The 20,865-nt window shown below is 44.2% G+C and overlaps 1 protein-coding gene across 1 annotated transcript; it reads left to right on the top strand.

Annotated features, from left to right (window-relative positions):
* The first annotated feature begins 1,755 nt into the window (after positions 1-1,755).
* Positions 1,756-19,287, top strand: PHF13 (PHD finger protein 13). The gene is made up of 4 exons (XM_063943395.1): positions 1,756-2,138; positions 7,847-7,945; positions 9,941-10,529; positions 15,627-19,287. Exons 1-4 carry the CDS (start codon positions 2,103-2,105, stop codon positions 15,851-15,853), a joined length of 951 nt encoding a protein of 316 aa, XP_063799465.1. The 5' UTR covers positions 1,756-2,102; the 3' UTR covers positions 15,854-19,287.
* The last annotated feature ends 1,578 nt before the right edge of the window (positions 19,288-20,865 follow it).

The raw sequence follows: 20,865 nt of genomic DNA, 5'->3' as shown, positions 1-20,865 counted from the left end.
CTGTGCGCTACCTTATTGAACACAGGACGTCTTCTGCCGCCGATTTTCCGGACCTCTTCTGCTCTTCTGGCTCTGTAAGGGGGACGGCGGCGCGGCTCTGGGACCCATCCATGGCTGGGCCTGTGATCGTCCCTCTGGAGCTAATGTCCAGTAGCCTAAGAAGCCCAATCCACTCTGCACGCAGGTGAGTTCGCTTCTTCTCCCCTTAGTCCCTCGATGCAGTGAGCCTGTTGCCAGCAGGTCTCACTGAAAATAAAAAACCTACTTTAAAACTTTTACACTAAGCAGCTCAGGAGAGCCCCTTAGCCTGCACCCGTCTCGTTCGGGCACAAAAATCTAACTGAGGCTTGGAGGAGGGTCATGGGGTGAGGAGCCAGTGCACACCAGGTAGTCCTAAAGCTTTTTACTTTTGTGCCCAGTCTCCTGCGGAGCCGCTATTCCCCATGGTCCTTTCGGAGTCCCCAGCATCCACTAGGACGTTAGAGAAAAGGGGCCTACTTCCGATCTGATCGCTGCTATGCGTTTATGCACAGCGAGCGATCAGATCCGAACTGCGCATGCATATGCACCACAATGCGCAGGCGCGTCGGACGGCTACAACAGGCATCGTCGGTCAGCGACGGGATGGTGCGAATCATCCATTTGCACGGGTGTTCACAAGGAGATTGACAGGAAGAGGGCGTTTGTGGGTGGCAACTGACTGTTTTCAGGGAGTGTCCGGAAAAACGCAGGTGGGCTCAGGCGTTTTCAGGGAGGGTGTCTGACGTGAGCTCCGGCCCCGATCAGCAGGATACTATCGCACTGGAAGAGAAAGTCCCGGGCTGCGCAGAGACTGCACACAAAAAAATGCGATCGCTCACTTGACAGTGCTTTTACCCTGTAAACTGTAACCCTGTAGGCGGCGACTATCTGATCGCAGGGCAGCAAAAAATGCAGCACAGCGATCAGATCTGAGAGTGATAAATGACCAGCCAACCACCTAACTGCCATGTAACAGGCTGAAAAATGACAGGAAGCTGATTGGCTGTCATCACTCTTCATCCTTCTTAACGTTATCACTTTTTAAAGCTTAATACATTTGGGTCCTTGCCCCACACTACACGATTGAACCTACGGATGACACATAAACACAATTTACTTAATTTAATATTTCTTTCTAAATCTCTCAGTAACAAACTTTTGGCCTAGAGGTGCCCTGAAAATAATTCTGCTACTCCAGGGAGATGTATCGAACTTTCTAAAAAGTGGAGGTGTTTTTTCTATAACAACCAATCAGAGTCTAGCTATCATTTATCTCGGACAGTCTATAAAATGTCAGCTAGAATCCGATTGGTTGCTATGGAAACACCTACACCTGTACTTCATAGGTTTGCAACATGTTCCCCCTTAAACGAAATTTAGCATATAAATGTCAGTTGTAATAATAAAGAAGATTCAGGCAGAGTGTATCACTGTAATAAATTATCTCATGCTGCTGACGACATGCATAGAGGGGGCGCTTCCAACCAAATGTAAGGTTAAGGTACCGCTGAGATAACGTTTTAGATGTCAATAAAGCTTGTTGAAAAAAAAAAAAAAAGAAAAGAAAAAAAACCCTCGCCAGCAGTCCGGCGGCGTCCAGAGAACTACACGCCCCGGCATGCTGTGCGCGGCCGCCATGGGTGATTTCCTCGTGAGACTGGCCAATCCTACCAAGGAGGAGAGATTAACAAAAGCAAATTGCCAGTGACATCAGAAGAGGCGAGGAGGGTGAGAGGGAAGGGGGAAAAGAAGGAGAGATTCATTGGGAGCTGCTGGAGTAGTTGTGTGGGCTGTCTGGCGTTGCAGGGCTCTGGACTTTGGGGGGGCTCCTGGGATCTGGGGTCAGTGGTGACGCTGCTGGCACATTGTGTGCACTTGCTGCTCGGAGAGGACGGTCTGCAGAGCCTGGAGGTGGCCAGGCTGGACACCTGACCCTCCCTGGGATTGCACCCCTACCTCTACAGCACCCCCGGTCTAAGGGGGCACCTACTGCTCCATTACCCCCAGCACCTTCCAGGGATCAGACACCCTCCACCCCCTGCTTGGATCACCCACCCCACCTGGATCAGCCAGCCCCCGCCATGGACACTGCATCCACCTCAACTTTTGATTCAGAGGTAAGTTGGTTATATTTCCTACCATGAATTGCTAGTTCCCATGCAGCCCCCCATCCCCTCATAGCACCTCCCCTCATGCACCCCATATGCTTGATACCCCCACCCTGTGTACCCCCATGGCAGAGCTGCCTAACCCTCTCACTGCCTGACCCATCTCTCATTACAACTTGCGCCATCTTGTCCTTGCACAGGGTAAGGAAAGTATTTTGGGGGCAGCATGCTCGCCCCCTCCTCTGTGCCCCCCAATTGTCCCTGCCAGTCCCCCCTGTAGGACGTTGGCTGGGACGTGTCTCATTGTCTGGGGTTGTGCTCTCCAGGTAGCTGGCTGGCAGTGTGCTCACCAGCAATCACCATCTTGAATCCACTCCACAGTCAGGGCTCCGAGGCGTGACCTGCCTCACATTTGGGGGGTGCAGGTGGCTCCTTGCAGTAACTATCCCCCACGATTTCCTAAATTAATCAGAATAAAGTTGGAGCTTGTGATCAGCAATGATCAGGACATGGTGGAGTCTGGGGAAGGGTGGTGGTGGGGGTGTAGAAGCAGCTCTACCCAGACAGGCGACCCCCTTCTCCACGCACTCCTTAATACTTGATCACTACCCCTCTCTAGTGGATCTCACCCCCAGACCCACCTTAAAGCTTCACCCCAGTTTTCTTCGGTTTAATACTTTGCAGCCCAGATATAAAGCTGCCCTGTATGTCTCCCACAGTAGATGCCACCCTGACCTCGACTAATATGCCCTCCAATTCCGTTTATAACGTCGACCAAGTACTGATCTGTAGCCACGGATGCAATATGTGGGTGCTGTAGTCGGTGGGTGTTTAAAGGGACACCACCCATAACCCCCCATGTCTTTTCCCCACCCTGATGTTTGAGACCAGCATTTGCACGTAACTCCTTGGTGGGGGTGATTGTCTATTTTACAAGTGTGCACCCCTATACTGAGGCATTAATAGCCCCCTCCCCACGCAGATGTCCCCAGTCGCTGGCTATGGAGAAATGCAGGCGGATGGGGGGGAGGCAGATAACAGACTACACCCACTCCCTCTAGTATTGCCTGTACGTCTGCTTTGTTACTGCCTTGGGTGTCCAGTCCGTGTCCTGGGTGCTGAGATGGGGGGCACCAGTGTGTGGGGGTCCCTGCAGCACATAAAGCAGGGTACAGGGTTGAGTGTGCATGTCGTGGGATGGGGGGCGGGTGGTGCCAGGCGCCCTCATCTAGCAATCCCCAGTACAGTGGTGGGCGCCACTGCCCTAAATCTCCAGTCAGATATTAGTAATAAAAGCAGCATATTGTGGTCAGTCCTGGCCCCAATAGGATAATGTGGCGATCTGGTCGTATATTGTGTCCCCACAACGTGTCTGTGGGGGAGGGGGGGGGGGATCTCCTGCTGTGACCGGTTCTGTAGTGTGGCTGAGCAAGTCGCCTAGATCCCCCCCCCCCCCCCCTTCCCCCATTTAAAGGGCAGGGTTCACCCCCATCAAGCCACTTCTCCCCATTTCAGCCCCGATCTAGCTACAATCCAGCACTAAATCGGTGACGGGTGTCTGGGCTGCAGCCAGGAGGAGGAGTTGTGTGTTTGTTACATTGTATCAGTGAGGCTCCCATGTACCCGGTGGAAGGAGTCCCTCCAGTATTTGGTGGACCTCTGGGGGTCTTGTGCTACTGCAGTGGATGGGAAGGAGGGGTGTTAGGGAATTATCTAAGTGGAGTTGTGTCACTATCATGGTGTGCATTAGTTAGTGTTACAATGTATCTGATCTGTCGTTCATATGGCCTCTCCTGGTATATCTGTACAGGCAGGTCAGATCGCCGTGCTATCCAAAGCCTCATCTCTGCGTTTTCAGGGTTAACTGTCACTCATAGATAGCCCCGCCCTTCTGGGCTTTCCTCCTGGCTCCTCCCACAGTCACTAGGACTGAGGATGTCCCTTGAGGTTGCAGTCCCACTGATCACCATGTATGCATCCCCTCCCCCAGCACCCGTATCTGCAACACTGAGCCCCTATGGATGGCAGACACTGCAGGGGTTAACAAGGGTTGGCTTGACCTGTGCATAGAGTTCCTTTTATGTATCAGTAATATGGCAATATTTTCTTAGTCTAGTATCAATGTGTACTCCTAATGTTTTTGTTAATTTCAGTAAAACAAAATAAAACCCTAAAGTAATAATACAAATAACTAACTGAAGATCAGCACAGATCCCCTTAGTGACTGCAGTATCCTCTGCACTCACCACAGCACATATGACTGGGTACAGCCTACGTGGATGGGGCTAGTGCGCCAGATGGGTTTCCCAGATGGTGGGGATGGCAGAGGAGTCCTGGCATGGTCTCAGGCAGTGTCTGGGGCACACAAGGCTTGCTCAGTACCACATGATGCCAAGGGGAATCCCTTATAGGACTACTGTGTCCATCTTATCCTAACCTGCAATAGATCTGATGCATCCAATACCTTCTGCTGCCCCCTAGTCCCCTCTGGGCTCTGCAGGTTGATATGTGGAGGTGTACAGTGGGTGCAGATGGCTCATTTGTGCATTACCCTACAGTAAGTTGCAGGCACCTGTGTGACTAACGCTGCACCCTCCTGTGCCCCCGCCTTTATATGCAACATACGTAGCCTGCGATTAGCATTTTACATGTGAGGGATCTGTATTGTCTTGGGGCATTCATCTGGTTTAACCCATGCAGTGCCTTGAGGAGTGAAGCAAGCTTCCGTTCTGGTCTCACAATGGCTCCCGTATTGGGCATATGCTATATGCATCCCCGTTGGTCTGTAGGAATAAAGGAACTGTACATATTGTAAAGGATTTCATTGCATGTTTATATATTTCTCCATGCAGCAGATCAGTGTGTGAGTCCCTTTATGTTGCTGCCCTTGGGTGCAGAATGGGGTTAACACAGATACTGAAACACTGGGACATTTTTGTGGCAGGGAAAGTTTAACAGCCCCCAGACCCATCATTGCCTGCTGCAGACCCTTGGTAGATGGCTCTGGCCACTTACCTTGGCTTTTTTTCCCCTGCTCGTTTTAACTATTCTCTTTCCAGAGTGTACAATTTACATTGCTGTCCGTGTTCTGTATGCTGCAGGCTGTTACAGTGATCAGTTACATCACTTACTATAATATTTCTATCACATAGGCCAGAGGTTCTCAAACTCGGTCCTCGGGGGGCACACACAGTGCATGTTTTGCAGGTAACCCAGCAGGTGCACAGGTGTATTAATTACTCACTGACACATTTTAAAAGGTCCACAGGTGGAGCTTATTATTTCACTTGCGATTCTGTGAGGAGACCTGCAAAACATGCACTGTGTGTGCCCCCGAGGACCGAGTTTGAGAACCACTGACATAGGCTATCTGTTCTCATGCCTTCCTGCCCTTGTTAGAATAGTCTGCCACTAAACAGGGGCTGTGGAGGATTTTAGTAATGTGGGGGTCACATAGGGGGCTGTGTTTGGTCTGGCAGCAAATCATATTTATAGGTATTTGATTTAAGATCAGCTATTAAAGCACAAAGCAGAGGTCCCAGGTTTATTTAACTCGTTATTCATGTTACTGTGTAGCTGCATTGTGGAGTGAAATGCGCTTGCTGGCAGGGCATGGGTTAAAGCGAACACTGTTCATTGCAGATCTTTTGAGGATGCACCTTCCTACATCCATTTTCATCTGCCCCAACAAGGTTGGGTTAGATCAGGTGTATTGTAGCCAAGACATGCAAATCCTGTGACATGGAGGAGAAACAGCCTGGGGTGTGTGTAAATCTATATGTAATTGGCTGTCCTACCCCAATGTAAGGTGGAGACTGTATACTGTATACGCTGATCAGGCTGCTCCTATCTCTGTGCAGCACCGAGGGCTGAGTCCTTCATACCATGCAACAGTTATGGGTCTTGATGCATTGTGTTGAGGCTACTATTTGGTACAGGGATGGGGAACCTTCGGCCCTCCAGCTGTTGTTGAACTACACATCCCAGCATGCCCTGCAACAGTTTTAGCATGGCCAAATAGCAAAACTGTAGCGAGGCATGCTGGTATGTGTAGTTCAACAACAGCTGGAGGGCCGAAGGTTCCCCATCCCTGATTTAGTACATAGGTTGTATCCATTGACTTATTTATCTCCTGTAGTACTTTAATAGTATTAAGTAGAATGTAGATGAATTGCTATTTTTTATTTCCCTTGTCTCAGTTTATGCAACTGAGGAAAGTAAAGCCGTGTGTGTTGCAATAGGGACACTTCTTCCAGGGCAAATTTGTAGGCCACAGTCCTGGCAACAAACAGGTGTGAGTGTGTTATAATATATAGCTAATTGCATGCTTGCTTGGTTCTTGTCCAAGAATCAGCACTTTTTCTTTTACTGCAGTTCTGAGTTTTGCCACAAGGGGCTCAATAGAAGAAGTGACTGTTTTTATGTATATGTGTGTGTTGCTGACTTTGTATGTATTTGTGGTACAGTAGATGATTCAGTGATTGAGCATGTAGATCAGTGTTTCCCAACTACTCTGTATATTTTAAGCATCTGTACTAGTTACACAGGTGCACAGGTGTAGTCATTACTGACTGACACATTGTAAAAATTCCACAGGTGGAGCTAATTAGTTCACTTTAAGATACCGAGATGTGTAAAACATGTTAGAGGTCTCTGGGGACAGGGGTCATGAAACACTGATACAGAAAAAGTTTAAATCTATAGTGGGGTATTTATGAAAGTTTGGAGTGGGATAGATTGTATAGAAATAAAAGGGGCAAATGTATTAAGCCTGGAGAAGTGATAAAGCAGTGATAAATGCAAGTTGATAACGCACCAGCCAATCAGCTCCAATATGTAAATTGACAGTTAGAAGATGATTGGCTGGTGCTTTATCGCCTTTCATTTATCACTGCTTTATTACTTCTCCAGCCTTAATACATCTGCCCCAAAGTACTAACCGATCACTCTCATATGGCATAAATCTATAGATACTAAGAAGGGTATGTAGTAATACTTGGTGAGAAATAAAGCACCAACCAATCAGCTTCTAACTGTCATTTTTCAAACACAGCCTTAATTATGAGAGATAAGCTGATTGGTTAGTGTTTTATCTCTCTCTCTCTCTCTCTCTCTCTCTCTCTCTCTCTCTCTCTCTCTCTCTCTCTCTCTCTCTCTCTCTCTCTCTCCATGCTTTGGTAAATACCGCACTCAAACTGTAGACTATGGAATTGGGACACTTATTCCAGAACATCTGTAGGCCACAGTCCATGCGACAAACAGGTGTGAGAGGGCATAATATAAAGTGTAATTCAGAGGTTTCCAAACGCGGTCCCCAAGGCACCCCAACAGTCCAGGATTTGGGTATATCCATGGCTCTAGCACAGATGGTTAAATCAAATTGACTGAGGTGCTAATTAAGTCACCTGTGGCCAAGCATGGATACATTTCAAACCTGGACCGTTGGGGTGCCTTGAGGACCGTGTTTGGTGACCTCTGGTGTAATTGACTGCTTGCTTGGTTCATGTCCCAGGATCAGCACTTGTACTTTGTAAATCTAGTACTCTGCAGCTCCCCCGGTGGTGCTATACTTCCTGCTGTGTTGTACTGAGACACTGTTTGCATATGTCCAAGTCACAGGCTGGAAACACGGGCACATCTAGTATTAGGTGTTGCTGCTTCTGTGTATTTGGTAAAACTCAGTGTAAATGAGTAAAACACTACTTGTTGTTTTTCAGGATGGAACACCGAACTACAGACGGAGAACAGTGGAGGACTTTAATAAGTTCTGTACATTTGTGTTGGCATATGCTGGATACATACCTTACCCTGAAGAGGCAAGTCTGTACCTGTATTTTAGGGGAATGTTTATACTATTTACTGTTAGTGTTTTATACTGATATGCATAGGATGATCAAAATAGTGATGGAGAACATTATTCATCTTCCTAGTCACCTGTAGCTTCCATGTAATAGTCTAGAGACATGCATAGCCCCCGGTAAGCCCATCTGGCTGTTATATGCATTTATTGGAACCCTCGTAGTTCCTATAGAAGTAAAAGATTGTATTATTTACATACGTTATTATCATTATCTTGTAATGCAAAAATTAGGTTGGAAGAAAACAGTCCCTAGGTCATACCCTGGATTTGGGACTTTTTACATACTGTGTGATAACACAAGCCATTGGTTTTCTGGCCTTTGCTACTTATCTGCAAACACATTTACATGGAAAACTATTATTTACTACTTATTACCTCAGAAAATATTTTAAATGATTTGAGTTTACAGCACAGGAATGTAATGAATTATGTAAGTGCCACTCTCCTGTAGAACTATGCAGCATATTTGGTGCAGTCCTCAAAGGGTTAAAGCAGGCTGATCACCTGTAATCCACCATTTGGCATTATTTGTGCAGGGCTGTGCTTAATTCAACCAGTGACTGTCATGATACGGGCTTGTTTCTTGCAGCGAGTGGTGTGTGTGTGTGGTATTGTTTTTGGTATCCGGACTCCAGGTCGACAACAACAAGGTCGACACACCTTAGGTCGACGCCAATTGGTCGACACACCTTAGGTCGACAGGAAAAAGGTGGACGTGGAAAAAGGTCGACATGAGTTTTTCACAATTTTTTTTTGGAACCTTTTCATACTTAACAATCCACGTGGACTACGATTGGAACGGTAATCTGTGCCGAGCGAAGGCACCATGCCCGAAGATGCGAGGGGACGCGGTGCACTAATTGGGGTTCCCAGTCACTCTACAAAGAAAACGACACCAAAAATACCATAAAAAATGCATGTCGACCTTTTTCCACGTCGACCTAAGGTGTGTCGACCTTTTTGTTGTCGACCTGGAGTCCCAGACCCATTGTTTTTTGTACTGGAGGAAGTATGTCTTCCTAATGCTGTCAGGTTACTTCAGATATCATACTTGACAGCTGAGCTGGACTATGGGATCTCAAATGTCAGTAATCTGCGGTACAGCAGAGGTAAGCAACCTGTGGCAGTTCAGCTGCTGAGGGGACTACAAGTTCCAGCATGCTTTTGATGACTTGGCAAGTTGGGGCTAGTAGTTCCTGGAAGTCGGGTTGCCTGAACCTACTGTACAGTATATGGTAGGGAAGGGGGGGGGGATTTAAGTTGTTCAAATGAATGACCTGAAATGTCTAAATAAAGTTTTATATAATATTTTAATGCTAATCTCATTTCGGCACGTCATAATTACCAGCCTTGCCGTTTCTTCTAGACGTAGATATAAAGTGGGCGATGAGTGCGCTGGGACCTCTCAGATTGCAACATAAATGAAGAAGCACAAGGCTTTTAAGCTGGGGAGGGGGAGGATTGAAAATGTAAAATGTTGCGGTTAAAGATTCTTGTTTATTCTGGCAAACTGAATTGGCCCACTGAATGTAATCATTCAATGTGGAGCATTATCCCACCAGGGAATTTGCTTATATTTGCCGGCTGAGGCTGGTAAGTAAGTTTGTTTTAGGAAGAGAGACCTTGTCTGAAATAGGTTATTAAAAAAAATGTGTACTTACTATTTATTTTTATTAAATATCGATTTCTACCAGGTGCCTTGGAAATAAGTAAAAAAATGATGGATGTGTTTCTGCAAAGGCATTTCTAACCAGCAGGGAGCTGCTCTCCGCTTGCACACTGTGGCGGCAGCCATTTTGTTAATAACAGATCAATTTAGGATAATGTGAATTTTGGTTACATGTGCCAATGCTGTGGGGTATAAAAACATTATGCTAATAATAAGTATCTGAGGGGTGAAAAAAGTAATTGTTTGCACTAAGTAATTATCATTTAACCTTAATCTCTTCAGGAGTACCCTCTCCGAGCAGGCGCAAGCCCCCCCAACAGCACAGGAAGTACAGTGGACAGTGACAGCTGGGATTCTAGGTTCCAGGATGTCTCATCTAACGGCGTTTTGCCAATCAAAAAGCGAAGAAGTTTTGGAGACCTAAAACATGACAGATCCTACCCATCGATGCTGAAACACGCCAAGCTCAGCAGCTTTCTCCTGGATCGGAAGAAACTGGACAAGATTAAGAAAAAGAAAAAGCTGAAGAAGAGGGAGCAGGCGGAGAAAGAGGAAGCCTATCTGAAGGCCATTATAAAAATAGAGCCGGAGGACAACTTGCCAGAAGAGATGACTCCTGCTCCAGTCCTGGATCACCCCCTGGATCTTAAGATGTCTCCAGCACACGAGATGCCGGACCCGATGTTCGAGAGCTACAATGACAGCATGGACAGTGCTTCTGTCAATATGGCCTCTTACGACACAGATGAGATAAAGACTGAGTACACCGAGGTGAACCTGGGGAAAAGAACAGTCATACGGCAGGGAAAACAGGTGGTTTTCCGGGATGAAGATGGCACAGGCAATGATGAAGACATCATGGTGGACTCGGGTAAGGATGAATTCACTTGACGAAAAGGTGTGGGTTAGGCAACACAAGATGCTTAAAAACTAGTTCTTGTCTGCACAGAATGGAAGCAGCCATTTTGTGAAGTCGGTTTGTAATTCCATAGGAACCAGCAATGTGCTTCAGTGATGTGCATTCTTCAAAATATTGGTTGGGTAAACAAAATGGCTGCCTCCACTGTAGCTGTCTGGTGCTCTTTAAGCGTTTCCTTAGTTCATGTCATAAACGGAAGTTGTACGTGACAGCAGGAAATGTGTCTGTCAGCATTTTTTTTTTTTGCTTCAAAATAAGCAGAAGTAAATCTGATGTGAGGTGTTTGTTTCATGTTAAATGAAACTATAGAAGTAACATTTACAGACATGTGTTATGTTAATGATCACAATCAGACTGCATCCTGCACTGGAAAATATTTGTATCAATGGATGGCAGTAAGAAGAGACTCATCTGATTGCACAGCTATTATGTGCTCCAGGGATGGCAGCCATTTTATGGCAGTAACTAGCATGCAGCCTATTAATGGTCTATGGGGGTAATCCAGACCTGATTGCTGCTGTGCCTTTTCTCACAGCAGACTATCAGGTCCAAACCGCGTATGCACCGCAATGCGCAGGCGGATCACTGCTCAGCGATGGGTTTGTGCGACGGATCCATTGGTATGGGCGATCACAAGGAGATTGACAGGAGGAAGGCGTTTGTAGGTGTCAACTGACCGTTTTCAGGGAGTGTCTGGAAAAACGCAGGCGTTTCCATGCGTTTTCAGGGAGGGTTCCTGATGTCAATTCCGGTCCTGGACAGGCTGATGTGATCGCAGCGGCTGAGTAAGTCCTGGGATGCGCAGAGACTGCACAAAATCAGTTTGTACAGCTCTGCTACACATGCGTTCACACACTTGTACAGCTAAAATACACTCCCCCTGTAGGCAGCGACTATCTGATCGCAGCAGTGCAAAATCGCTTGCTAGCAATCTCGTCTGAATAAGGCCCTATGGGGGTCATTCCGAGTCGATCGCTAGCTGCCGTTGTTCGCAGCGATCACGCTAAAAATCGGCATTTCTGCGCATGCATATGCACCGGGTACAATGAGCATCGTGGGTTTGCACAGAGTGTAACGGACATTCCAGTCGCACGGCTGAACGCAGGAAGGTTGACGTGAGGTGGGCGTTTCTGGGTGGCAACTGACCGTTTTCATGGAGTGCTTAGAAAAACGCAGGCATGGCAGAAAAAACGCAGGCGTGGCTGGGCGGGTGTGTGACGTCAAAAGCCGTCCCTCCGTCGTTAGAATCAACGCACACGAAGAGTAAGTACAGGGCTGGTCTTGTTTTGTACAAAAAGATTTTGCAGGCGCTCTACTGCACAAGCGTTCGCACTTCTGTAAAGCGAAAATACACTCCCCGGTGGGCGGCGACAATGCGTTTGCACGGCTGCTAAAAAATGCTAGCGAGCAATCAACTCGGAATGACCCCCATGTACATCATGGAGGTGTTACGGCCAAATAGTCTAGTTACATGATAGTCTATATTGTTTTTTGTGTTGGTTCAGTCAACAAAATGACTGCCTCTACTGTATCCATTTATAATCTTGTCGCCATAAAGTGAAGTTGCACTAAATGGTGTTTTCTCCCTAGCTGTTCTGGACTGAATCCAACAGTTTGTTACCGCTACTAACGCACAACTTATGCACAACTTACCTATTGCTTTCAAATTGTTTGATAATACTACAGTATTGCCCAATTTTAGCCCATGTAAGTAGAGTTATAAAGGTTGTTGATAAGCTAAAAAAAACAACACAATTTTTATATGAAGAAAGAAGATACAAGAAATTCAGTGTTAGATCCACTATTTCTTGTTTCACTATTCTAAAATTGCCAGCGATAATGGGCATCCATTGCTCAAACACATTGAAAACAGATCATGTCTGGGATAAATATATTTTCATGAAGATGCTGTGATTCACAGGGAACCAGTGTTTAGTAGATTTCTAGAGCGAATTTGACTAATGTCTCGGGACACAAAATGGCAGCCCTTCTGGCTCAACTCAAGATGGCCGCCTTTAAAAATTAAGTCAATCTGTGGATAATTTGACACACAGGCACAGTATGAACCAGAAAATCGGGACAAAAGCAAATGTCCATTGTACAAAAGTTTGTGAGGTGTACATTTTCGAGGGGTGGACAAAATAATGGAGGAATTCTGGACTCCTTCTGTCTGAGGAGCTAGGAAGGAGCCAGGCAAGATCTACATCCATTGACACCAGTAGAATAATTAGGCATGGGCAGTGTTTCTACAGATACAATTTACACTTTGGTCCCAGGATTTGTCCATTCTGGATAATTTTACCCCAAATCATTGCTAGTGTTGTAACACATGAGATTTCCTGATAGCAGAGAGTATGTTTTTAATACATGTTAATATGTAATCTGCACAACAGCCCAGTGAGTACAGCCACCGTGGCCTAATGAGGTCTTTGTTTCCACCAGCCAGTGTATTGCGCCTGCCTTCCCATTGAATTGCATTGTGAATGAAGCCTTATCCATCGTTTTACTCTCGAACGCCAATCCGTGCTTTCATTACAATGCAACCCATTATAGAGATTTGTGCGATGTTACAGCACACTGCCTCTTCCAATCAGCCAGCAATTATTCCCATTTACACCACAATAAATGTTGCCTCCTCAACAAGCTGCACAAGCGTTTCTCAGAGTGCCGCGTTTAACCCTTTTTTCCCTGTTCCCATGCGTAGATCTACACCCTGTTGTGCTAGGTCTTAATGCAACAAAGCGCAGAACTAGATACTCCTAGAAGAGGGCCTTTTTGCACCCCTTGTCAAACAAAAGTTCAAATGTAATATCGGAATAAATAATTATAGTAATAATTAAAAACAAGTTAGCCCCAAAACCACGTCACACATTGTAACCGTTTTTGTATGACTGTCGCACAGAATGGCTTATGTCTGCACATAATTGGCCTTATCCACCCTTACTAATGCCTTGACCCATGTGCAGGATGTAATAGAAAAGTTATTCCCTGTGAAGCCAGCAGCCCCCCTAAATGCAAACTTAGCCTGGCCATGAAGGAGTTAATTAAATTGATTCATTGTTGTTCCGTTCATGCTTCATTGCGTGGCTGACTTGAGGGGGAGTCGTAACCCTTAAAGGGAAAGTATCCCTTTTTATTCACCCTCGGAAGGGCTCCTCCTGTTAAGTATATTTTAGAGACTTCACCTGCATATTTATAAAAGAACGTTTGCATGACGATCCACCTCAAACTGCAGGTTTTTTTCTTTTCTGAATACATCCGCATCAAGTCTCCCCTGAATATGTCCGCTGTAGATATCGGAGATTTCTTCTATGGTGCCTTCATTTTCCACGGCAAGAGCAGCCCCCATATGTTTCCAAGTCACCTATGGGGCTACATCAGGCATTCCCAACCACGGTCCTCAAGGCACACCAACCGTGCAGGTTTTAGTGATATCCAGGCTGCAGCACAGATGGTTAAATCAAAATAACTGAGGTACTAATTAAGTCACCTGTGCTGAAGCCTGGATATCACTAAAACCTGCAGTGTTATAGGCCCTACACACTGGCCGATTTTCTGAAAGATATGAACGATCTCGTTCATAAATGAACGAGAACTCGTTCATATCTTTCAGTGTGGAGACTCCAGCGATGAACGATGCGCGGCCACGCGCTCGTTCATCGCTGGTCTCCCGTCGGCTGTGCATGCAGGCCAATATGGACGATCTCGTCCATATTTGCCTGCACTTCAATGCAGCCGCGTGACGGGGGGAGTGAAGAAACTTCACTCCCCCCGTCACTGCCCCCCCGCCGCCGGGTCGCTCGTCGGCCGTATCCGCCGTCGGGCAGCTCGGCGGCGGGTCGGCCAGTGAGTAGGGCCCCTTAGTGTGCCTTGAGGACCGTGGTTGGGAATGCCTGGGCTACATGAATACAATTTATTTATTTTTTGGAGAGAGATCCAAAGGATCCCTTTTTTTGTTAATTAGCGATGCCCGTGTATACAAACTTCGAATAAAGTGATCATGTAAACAATCATTTTACTTTTTAGGCTTTGCAGGGATGGGCTCTTATTGTAGGCTGGGTCCCCGCAGGAAAATATAAATAAATTTGCCTCAAAAATGAATTTATAATTTCCATGACAATGCAGCAATAAGCAAAAATGTGGTGCTGGATAAATAGCTCCAAAAATACTAGCTTTTTTTTAAAAAAACCTTGTAATAGCTACACGTTAGATGTTTCAGTATATTGACAAGTTATCATGCCAGTGCCCTACATGAGTGCAGCCATTTTGTTGACTGAACCAATGGATGCAAGCTGTTATGTTGTACAGACTATTCTGAGGAAAAAAAATAACATGGTTTGGACCACAAACTGACCACTTCCGTTATATGAGACTGGTGCCTTGTAAAACGGATATAGGGGGTTGTTCAGGTTTGTTAGCAAACCAAGAAAGTAAGCAATTGGACAATACCATGTTGCACTGCAGGTGGGGCAGATGTAACGTGCAGAGAGAGTTAGATTTGGGTGGATTATATGGTTTATGTACATGGTAAATACTGTCTGCTTTATTTTTACACAGCGATTTAGACTTCAGTTTTGACTCGCCCCACCCAAATCTAATCTCTCTGCACATGTTACATCTGCCCCACCTGCATTGCAACATGGTTTTGCCCATGAGTGTGCCGTTTTGGTTTGCTAACAAACCTGAATAAGGCCCATAATCTTCTTTTCTGGCTTATTTCTAGCTATTCTCTGCCATCTTCGGCTGTAAAGTACTTTACATTTACAGGTTCTCGAACTCTGTCCTCAGGATCCCAAACAGTTCTCGTTTTGCAGGTCTCCTCACAGAATTGCAAGTAAAATAATTATCTCCATCTGTGGATCTTTTAAAACGTATCGGTGAGTAATGAACACACCTGTGCACCTGCTGGGTGAGCTGGAAAAACGTGAACTGTGTGGGGTCCTGAGGACCGAGTTTGAGAACTACTGGTTTATAGGTATGTCTATGTGAATGGCCAATTACATAAAACAACTTGCATTTTAAATTTTACCCCTATGTGTTTTATTGCAGACGACGAATCTTGGCATCTTGTCACCTGTTTCTGCATGAAACCCTTTGCTGGGCGGCCAATGATTGAGTGCAACGAATGCAACACTTGGATTCATCTATCCTGTGCCAAAATCCGCAAGTCTAACGTTCCAGAGATCTACGTTTGCCAAAAGTGCCGAGACACCAAATTCGACATCCGGCGATCAAACCGCTCGCGCATGGGATGTAGGAAGCTATTCTTGGACTAAAAAAAAAAGCCAGGAAGCAGGGAGGCCGTGTGCACAAGGACAGCGAACAACGAGCGACGCACACAGGCCTACTCCCACTGCACAGATCACCTTTTTATCCTTTCGGAAACAAGCAAACAATGTTTGTTTTAAATGGGCACATGTTTATAGACTGGTTAATTTTTTCTTACCCTTTTTTTCCCCCCCTGTTATTATTATTTTGATGGCCCAAAGTGACTTTATTGCAAGTCTGCTACTTCTGAGAGCAGGCCGGCGAGATTTCATACGTTGTGATATTGTGAACATCTGGCAGCGGTGGTGGGGGGGGTTAAATGCATCTCTTGCAGAAATTTTAGAGCAATGACCCTTTCTGTTCCTCCCAGGTAGTCCCACATAATCCACTGGACGGAATTCAGCCTAAACAAAATAAAATGTTAGTGTAGGAACAGGTATGTCCCACTTACAGTCTCTGAAGTCCGATGTAATTATACAGAAAACAAACAAAAACAAGAGTTTGGTAAAGAAGACCAGGCCTCATTGTTATTATTATTATTATGTTTTGCTTTTTTATTTAATAGAGATTTTCGCTGTTTCTTGCACAGCCACTACATAAGATTGTTGTGAATAAGTACAAAACTTATAATTTCTCAATAAATGTTTTTCTTTTCTTTATTTCCCCCTCCGTTACATTTACCTAGTTCTAGATATTTTTTTGTTGTTGTAGTTTATCTTCTTTTTAGAAAACTATACCATGGAGGCTTAATTTCAGTTAGCTGGGGCATTCATTTATCTACCTCTGTCCATGATGCGCCAGAGGAGAGACCTTGATTTTTATCACGAGAGAGGTAATTTCCTATAGGCCTCCATACACTGACGGAAATACGGACCTGGGGTATTACTTATTTTCTTGCCCTATAGAAAACACTTCTGACCCCAAATTACTGCTTAAAATTGGTTTCTGTGATTAGCGGTGAAGTTATGTTGCAGTCTTAACCCCATTCTGTGAAATGGAAGCCAGATGGCTATTACTGCAGAGGTTCTGAATCGCGGACCTGCTACTATCCTTCTATAGAGTACCCAAGTATGCAGTATAGCGGTCAGACTTTCCTGTTATCCTGCTGTGCGGGCTATAAGAGGTCTGAGAGTGCGCTGGATAAAATGATCCCTCCTGGGGAAATGTTAGCGGAACCAGGGACAGGTCTACGTGACTTATTACGTGATTAGGGTATATTATTTTCCACAGTTGGAAATACATTGTTTTAAAATCTTTTGTGTTCCATGTATTCTTTATTCTCTCTTTTTTTCAACTGGGTACATGAATATGAAAAAAAAGGAATTGATCACATTCAGGAATATGACATTAATGTTGGTGATACCTGGGATTCTGCTTTGGAAAGAGTGCAGCAATACAACACTAAAAAATAAACTCCTTTTAATTGTAAGAATCGAGTAGCCTGTGGCACTACAAATCCCACCAGAGGCAGAACGAATGACAAATTAAAACCTAAATATTGAACTTGGGGAATGCTATGATTTTCAAAGCACTAATACTGCCCCAATACCTGTTAGCCTGTTGATATACTGCAGGGGGCGAATCTTCCTATCCTGTGTACTAAGAACTTCAAATAATTGTGTAACCGGAAGTGAAATCCTATGGAGCCACATTGCTCTCCCTGTATCATTTTCATTCCACTTCCCAATCTCACCTCTCTAGCCCCATGTTCCCCCTGTGGGAATTTCGCTCTCTTATGGCTCTAAATAATTCCTCTTACTGGATCGGACTTGGATACCATAGAAACCATACCATAAAAGAAGCTTTCAATGTAACTAATAAACAACATTGCCCTTGTCTCACAGAAGCAAGTGAGCTAGGACAGAATGCCCCCAGGCTAAGGCAGTGGATCCAGGCTTAAGGCAGAATAGCAAATAATAAAATCTCATCCTTTTAAACACAGGTTTATAAATGTTACGCTTTATCATTGTGCTAGGTTTACATCTTTCTGTAGGGAACCGAATTATCTAACCCAGTAAATAGAAATCCTGGAGAGAATATAATGGGTATTATGTTGCCTTTAAAAAATAAAAAAAATAATTATTTAGTACAGAGTTTTAAAATATTTTCCGTTGGTTGAATTTTCCGCGTTCTGTACGGAAGAGATCCTGGTGGAATGATAACGCACATTTCCTGGTATCTCGAATTAAGACTGGCCAAACACTGCTGCTCCACCAAATGTCTCTGCAACCACAGAACACAATGGGCAGTGCCTGTTGATACCCTTCATCCCTGGCCTGCTTATAAACCTGTAGCCATTAGCGAAGAGATTCTGTAGCCTCTAATTATATTTTGCTGTTGTAACCCATTTAATCCCTTTGCTGCCAGGGCTACTACATAACCCTCTTATTTTGCCATCCATAATTCCTGCACTGTGACCCCCATTCACAAAGCACTGCTACAGCAGTGGATTCTGGAAAACAAACTATTGCTCTATAAACACAACTGTCACGCTGAAAAAAAATATACAATGTATATTATACCTGACCAAACGAAGCAGTTATGTGACCTGTAGATTTGTCTGTTCTTCTTCGCACATATCTGTATCAATTGTTTGCACACGTATGTGTAAAGTGTTAATGTGTTTTATTTTCTGTAAGGATACACAGGGCTTATATAATGAGTAGTTTCATTCGGATGTTTGTGTTCAGTCAAAAAGCCGCCATATTTATTTGCTATATCCGTTGTCACATGACCCGCTACTCCTGTTCTAATGTGACAACGGTAATAATATTTATAGGCCGCAGTACCTCTTACAGCCTTGCTTTGTGTGGCGGAGCTATAGACTATTACTGTGTTCAGGCTAACTTCTAGTCGGTGACAACAAAAATAAAAATAAAATCCTATTTAAAAAAAAAATAAAGAAAAATCTTAAATAGTTTAGGAAATGTGTGGTTTTATTTGGTCTCCTATTAACCACAATATCAATACTTAAATCGTCTGTGGTTGTTTTCAAAGCTATACAATCCAGTGATTGAAACTGAGTGTAAGCGAACACACTTTCAGCGTATGAAAAAAAGTTTTTTCAAATTTGAAGTTCAATTTTTTTTTTTTCCTTTAAGATTTAAGTGCATTTGTCACAATTTGCTCGTTTCTTAATGTTCTATTAGGGTGTTTTTGATCTTGCATTGTTTAAAGTCACTCTCGGTAATTTTCCCCACACCTACATCAGAAGTACGTGTGTATGTGTAAATACAAATGTATCATTTTTGGAGGAATATAAATATATAATTTTTTTTCTTTCTGTTGGAAATTGAGTAAGACTGAGAGAAATATTGAACATGCGTAATAGAGCACAGACTGGGAAGCATTACGTGATGTATAAAACTTGTGTATTTGCAAAGACAATGTTTCTGTGAAACTCTGTACATTTGTAAATAAAGATATCAATATTTTACCTTGAGCGCTTTTCATGTTGTTCATTATATACAAACTGTCCCATTACTGGCATTGCTCCAACGGACGTTAAGACAAAATAAAAATTAGAAAACAAAATGCTTGTGATATATATATATATATATATATATATATATATATATATATATATATATATATATATATATATATAATTTTTATTATTATTATTTTTTACTGATATAGGCACGTAGAATTAAAATGGCTGATTTCAGCAATAAAGGCTCTGCATACATCCCAATTCCACCAATCACATAGCTGCCATGTAACCAAAATCAGCACTAAAATGGCTGCCTGCATACCAATGTGAGCAATAAAATGGCTGTCTGCATACTAATTTCATTGTTTTGGTAATGGATAACATTGGACTCTTCAAAACCACATACACATTATTATGCATTTATACTTTTAAAGTCCTCAAATAATGTAAGCATTCCCATGCTTTATTTATTATTTATTACCAGTTATTTATATAGCACACATATTCCGCAGCGCTTTTACAGAGAATATTTGCTCATTCACATCAGTCCCTGCCCCAGTGGAGCTTACAATCTATATTCCCTATCACATGTACACGCACACACAATCATGCTAGGGTTAATTTTGTTGGGAGCCAATTAACCTATTAGTATATTTTTGGATTGTGGGAGGAAACCGGAGTACCTGGAGGAAACCCACACAAGTACGAGGAGAATATACAAACTCCACACAGTTAGAGCCATGGTAGGAATCGAACCCATGACCTCAGTGCTGTGAGGCAGTAATGCTAACCATTACACCATCCGTACTGCCTGCTTTGGTGGCTTGGTCACTACTAATGTCTGAAATATTCATTACAAATGAGGTGATGGTTTCTTATGGGATTATGCCACCATCTTTAAAATGGGAATGCAGCTTTTTGGAAGAGGTCAGGTTAATTGTTTTAATGTGTTACTGCACAGTAAACCTACTGTATAATGGAAAACATAACAATACAGTTTGTCTTTTATTAGGGACGGTCTAAACATTCGATGATTTGGAGCTGATGCAGAGATGAATGTAGTCCTATTAGTGGGCTGGGTATTCTATGTCTATAGTCATAATTTCAGCATTGACTGTGTTGACATTTCACACTTGTGGCCCAGCGGTGACTTACCTGCTCCTGCTGTTTGCAGCAGTGTCTTCCCAGGTCCTAGAAGTCATGTGGCTGTCACTTCCAGGTCCGACCTCCAATCCTCTGGCTTTATAGGGAGTATTTCTGCCCTGATCTTTTCCAAACACCCTAACCATGCCTCTAGTGCATTACCCTAATCTCCCCGCCAGGAACCTAACCCTGACCTTCCTCTAGTCTACTGCCTGACCCTAATCGTCCTCTTAGTCTAGTGCCTAACCCTAAACTTCCTCTAGTCCAGTGCCTAGCCCAAATCCTCCTCTAGTCTAGGGCCTAACCCTAACTTTCCTCTAGTCTAGTGCCTAACCCTCCTCTAGTCTAGTGCCTAACACTAACCTTCCTCTAGTCTAGTGACTAACCCTAACCTTCCTCTAGTCTAGTGACGAACCCTAACCTTCCTCTAGTCTAGTGACGAAC

Source organism: Pseudophryne corroboree, chromosome 10 (assembly GCF_028390025.1).
Source record: "Pseudophryne corroboree isolate aPseCor3 chromosome 10, aPseCor3.hap2, whole genome shotgun sequence".
Lineage (NCBI taxonomy): Eukaryota > Metazoa > Chordata > Amphibia > Anura > Myobatrachidae > Pseudophryne > Pseudophryne corroboree.
Note: the sequence above shows the minus strand (reverse complement) of the source record. Positions and strands in the feature narration are given on the sequence as shown.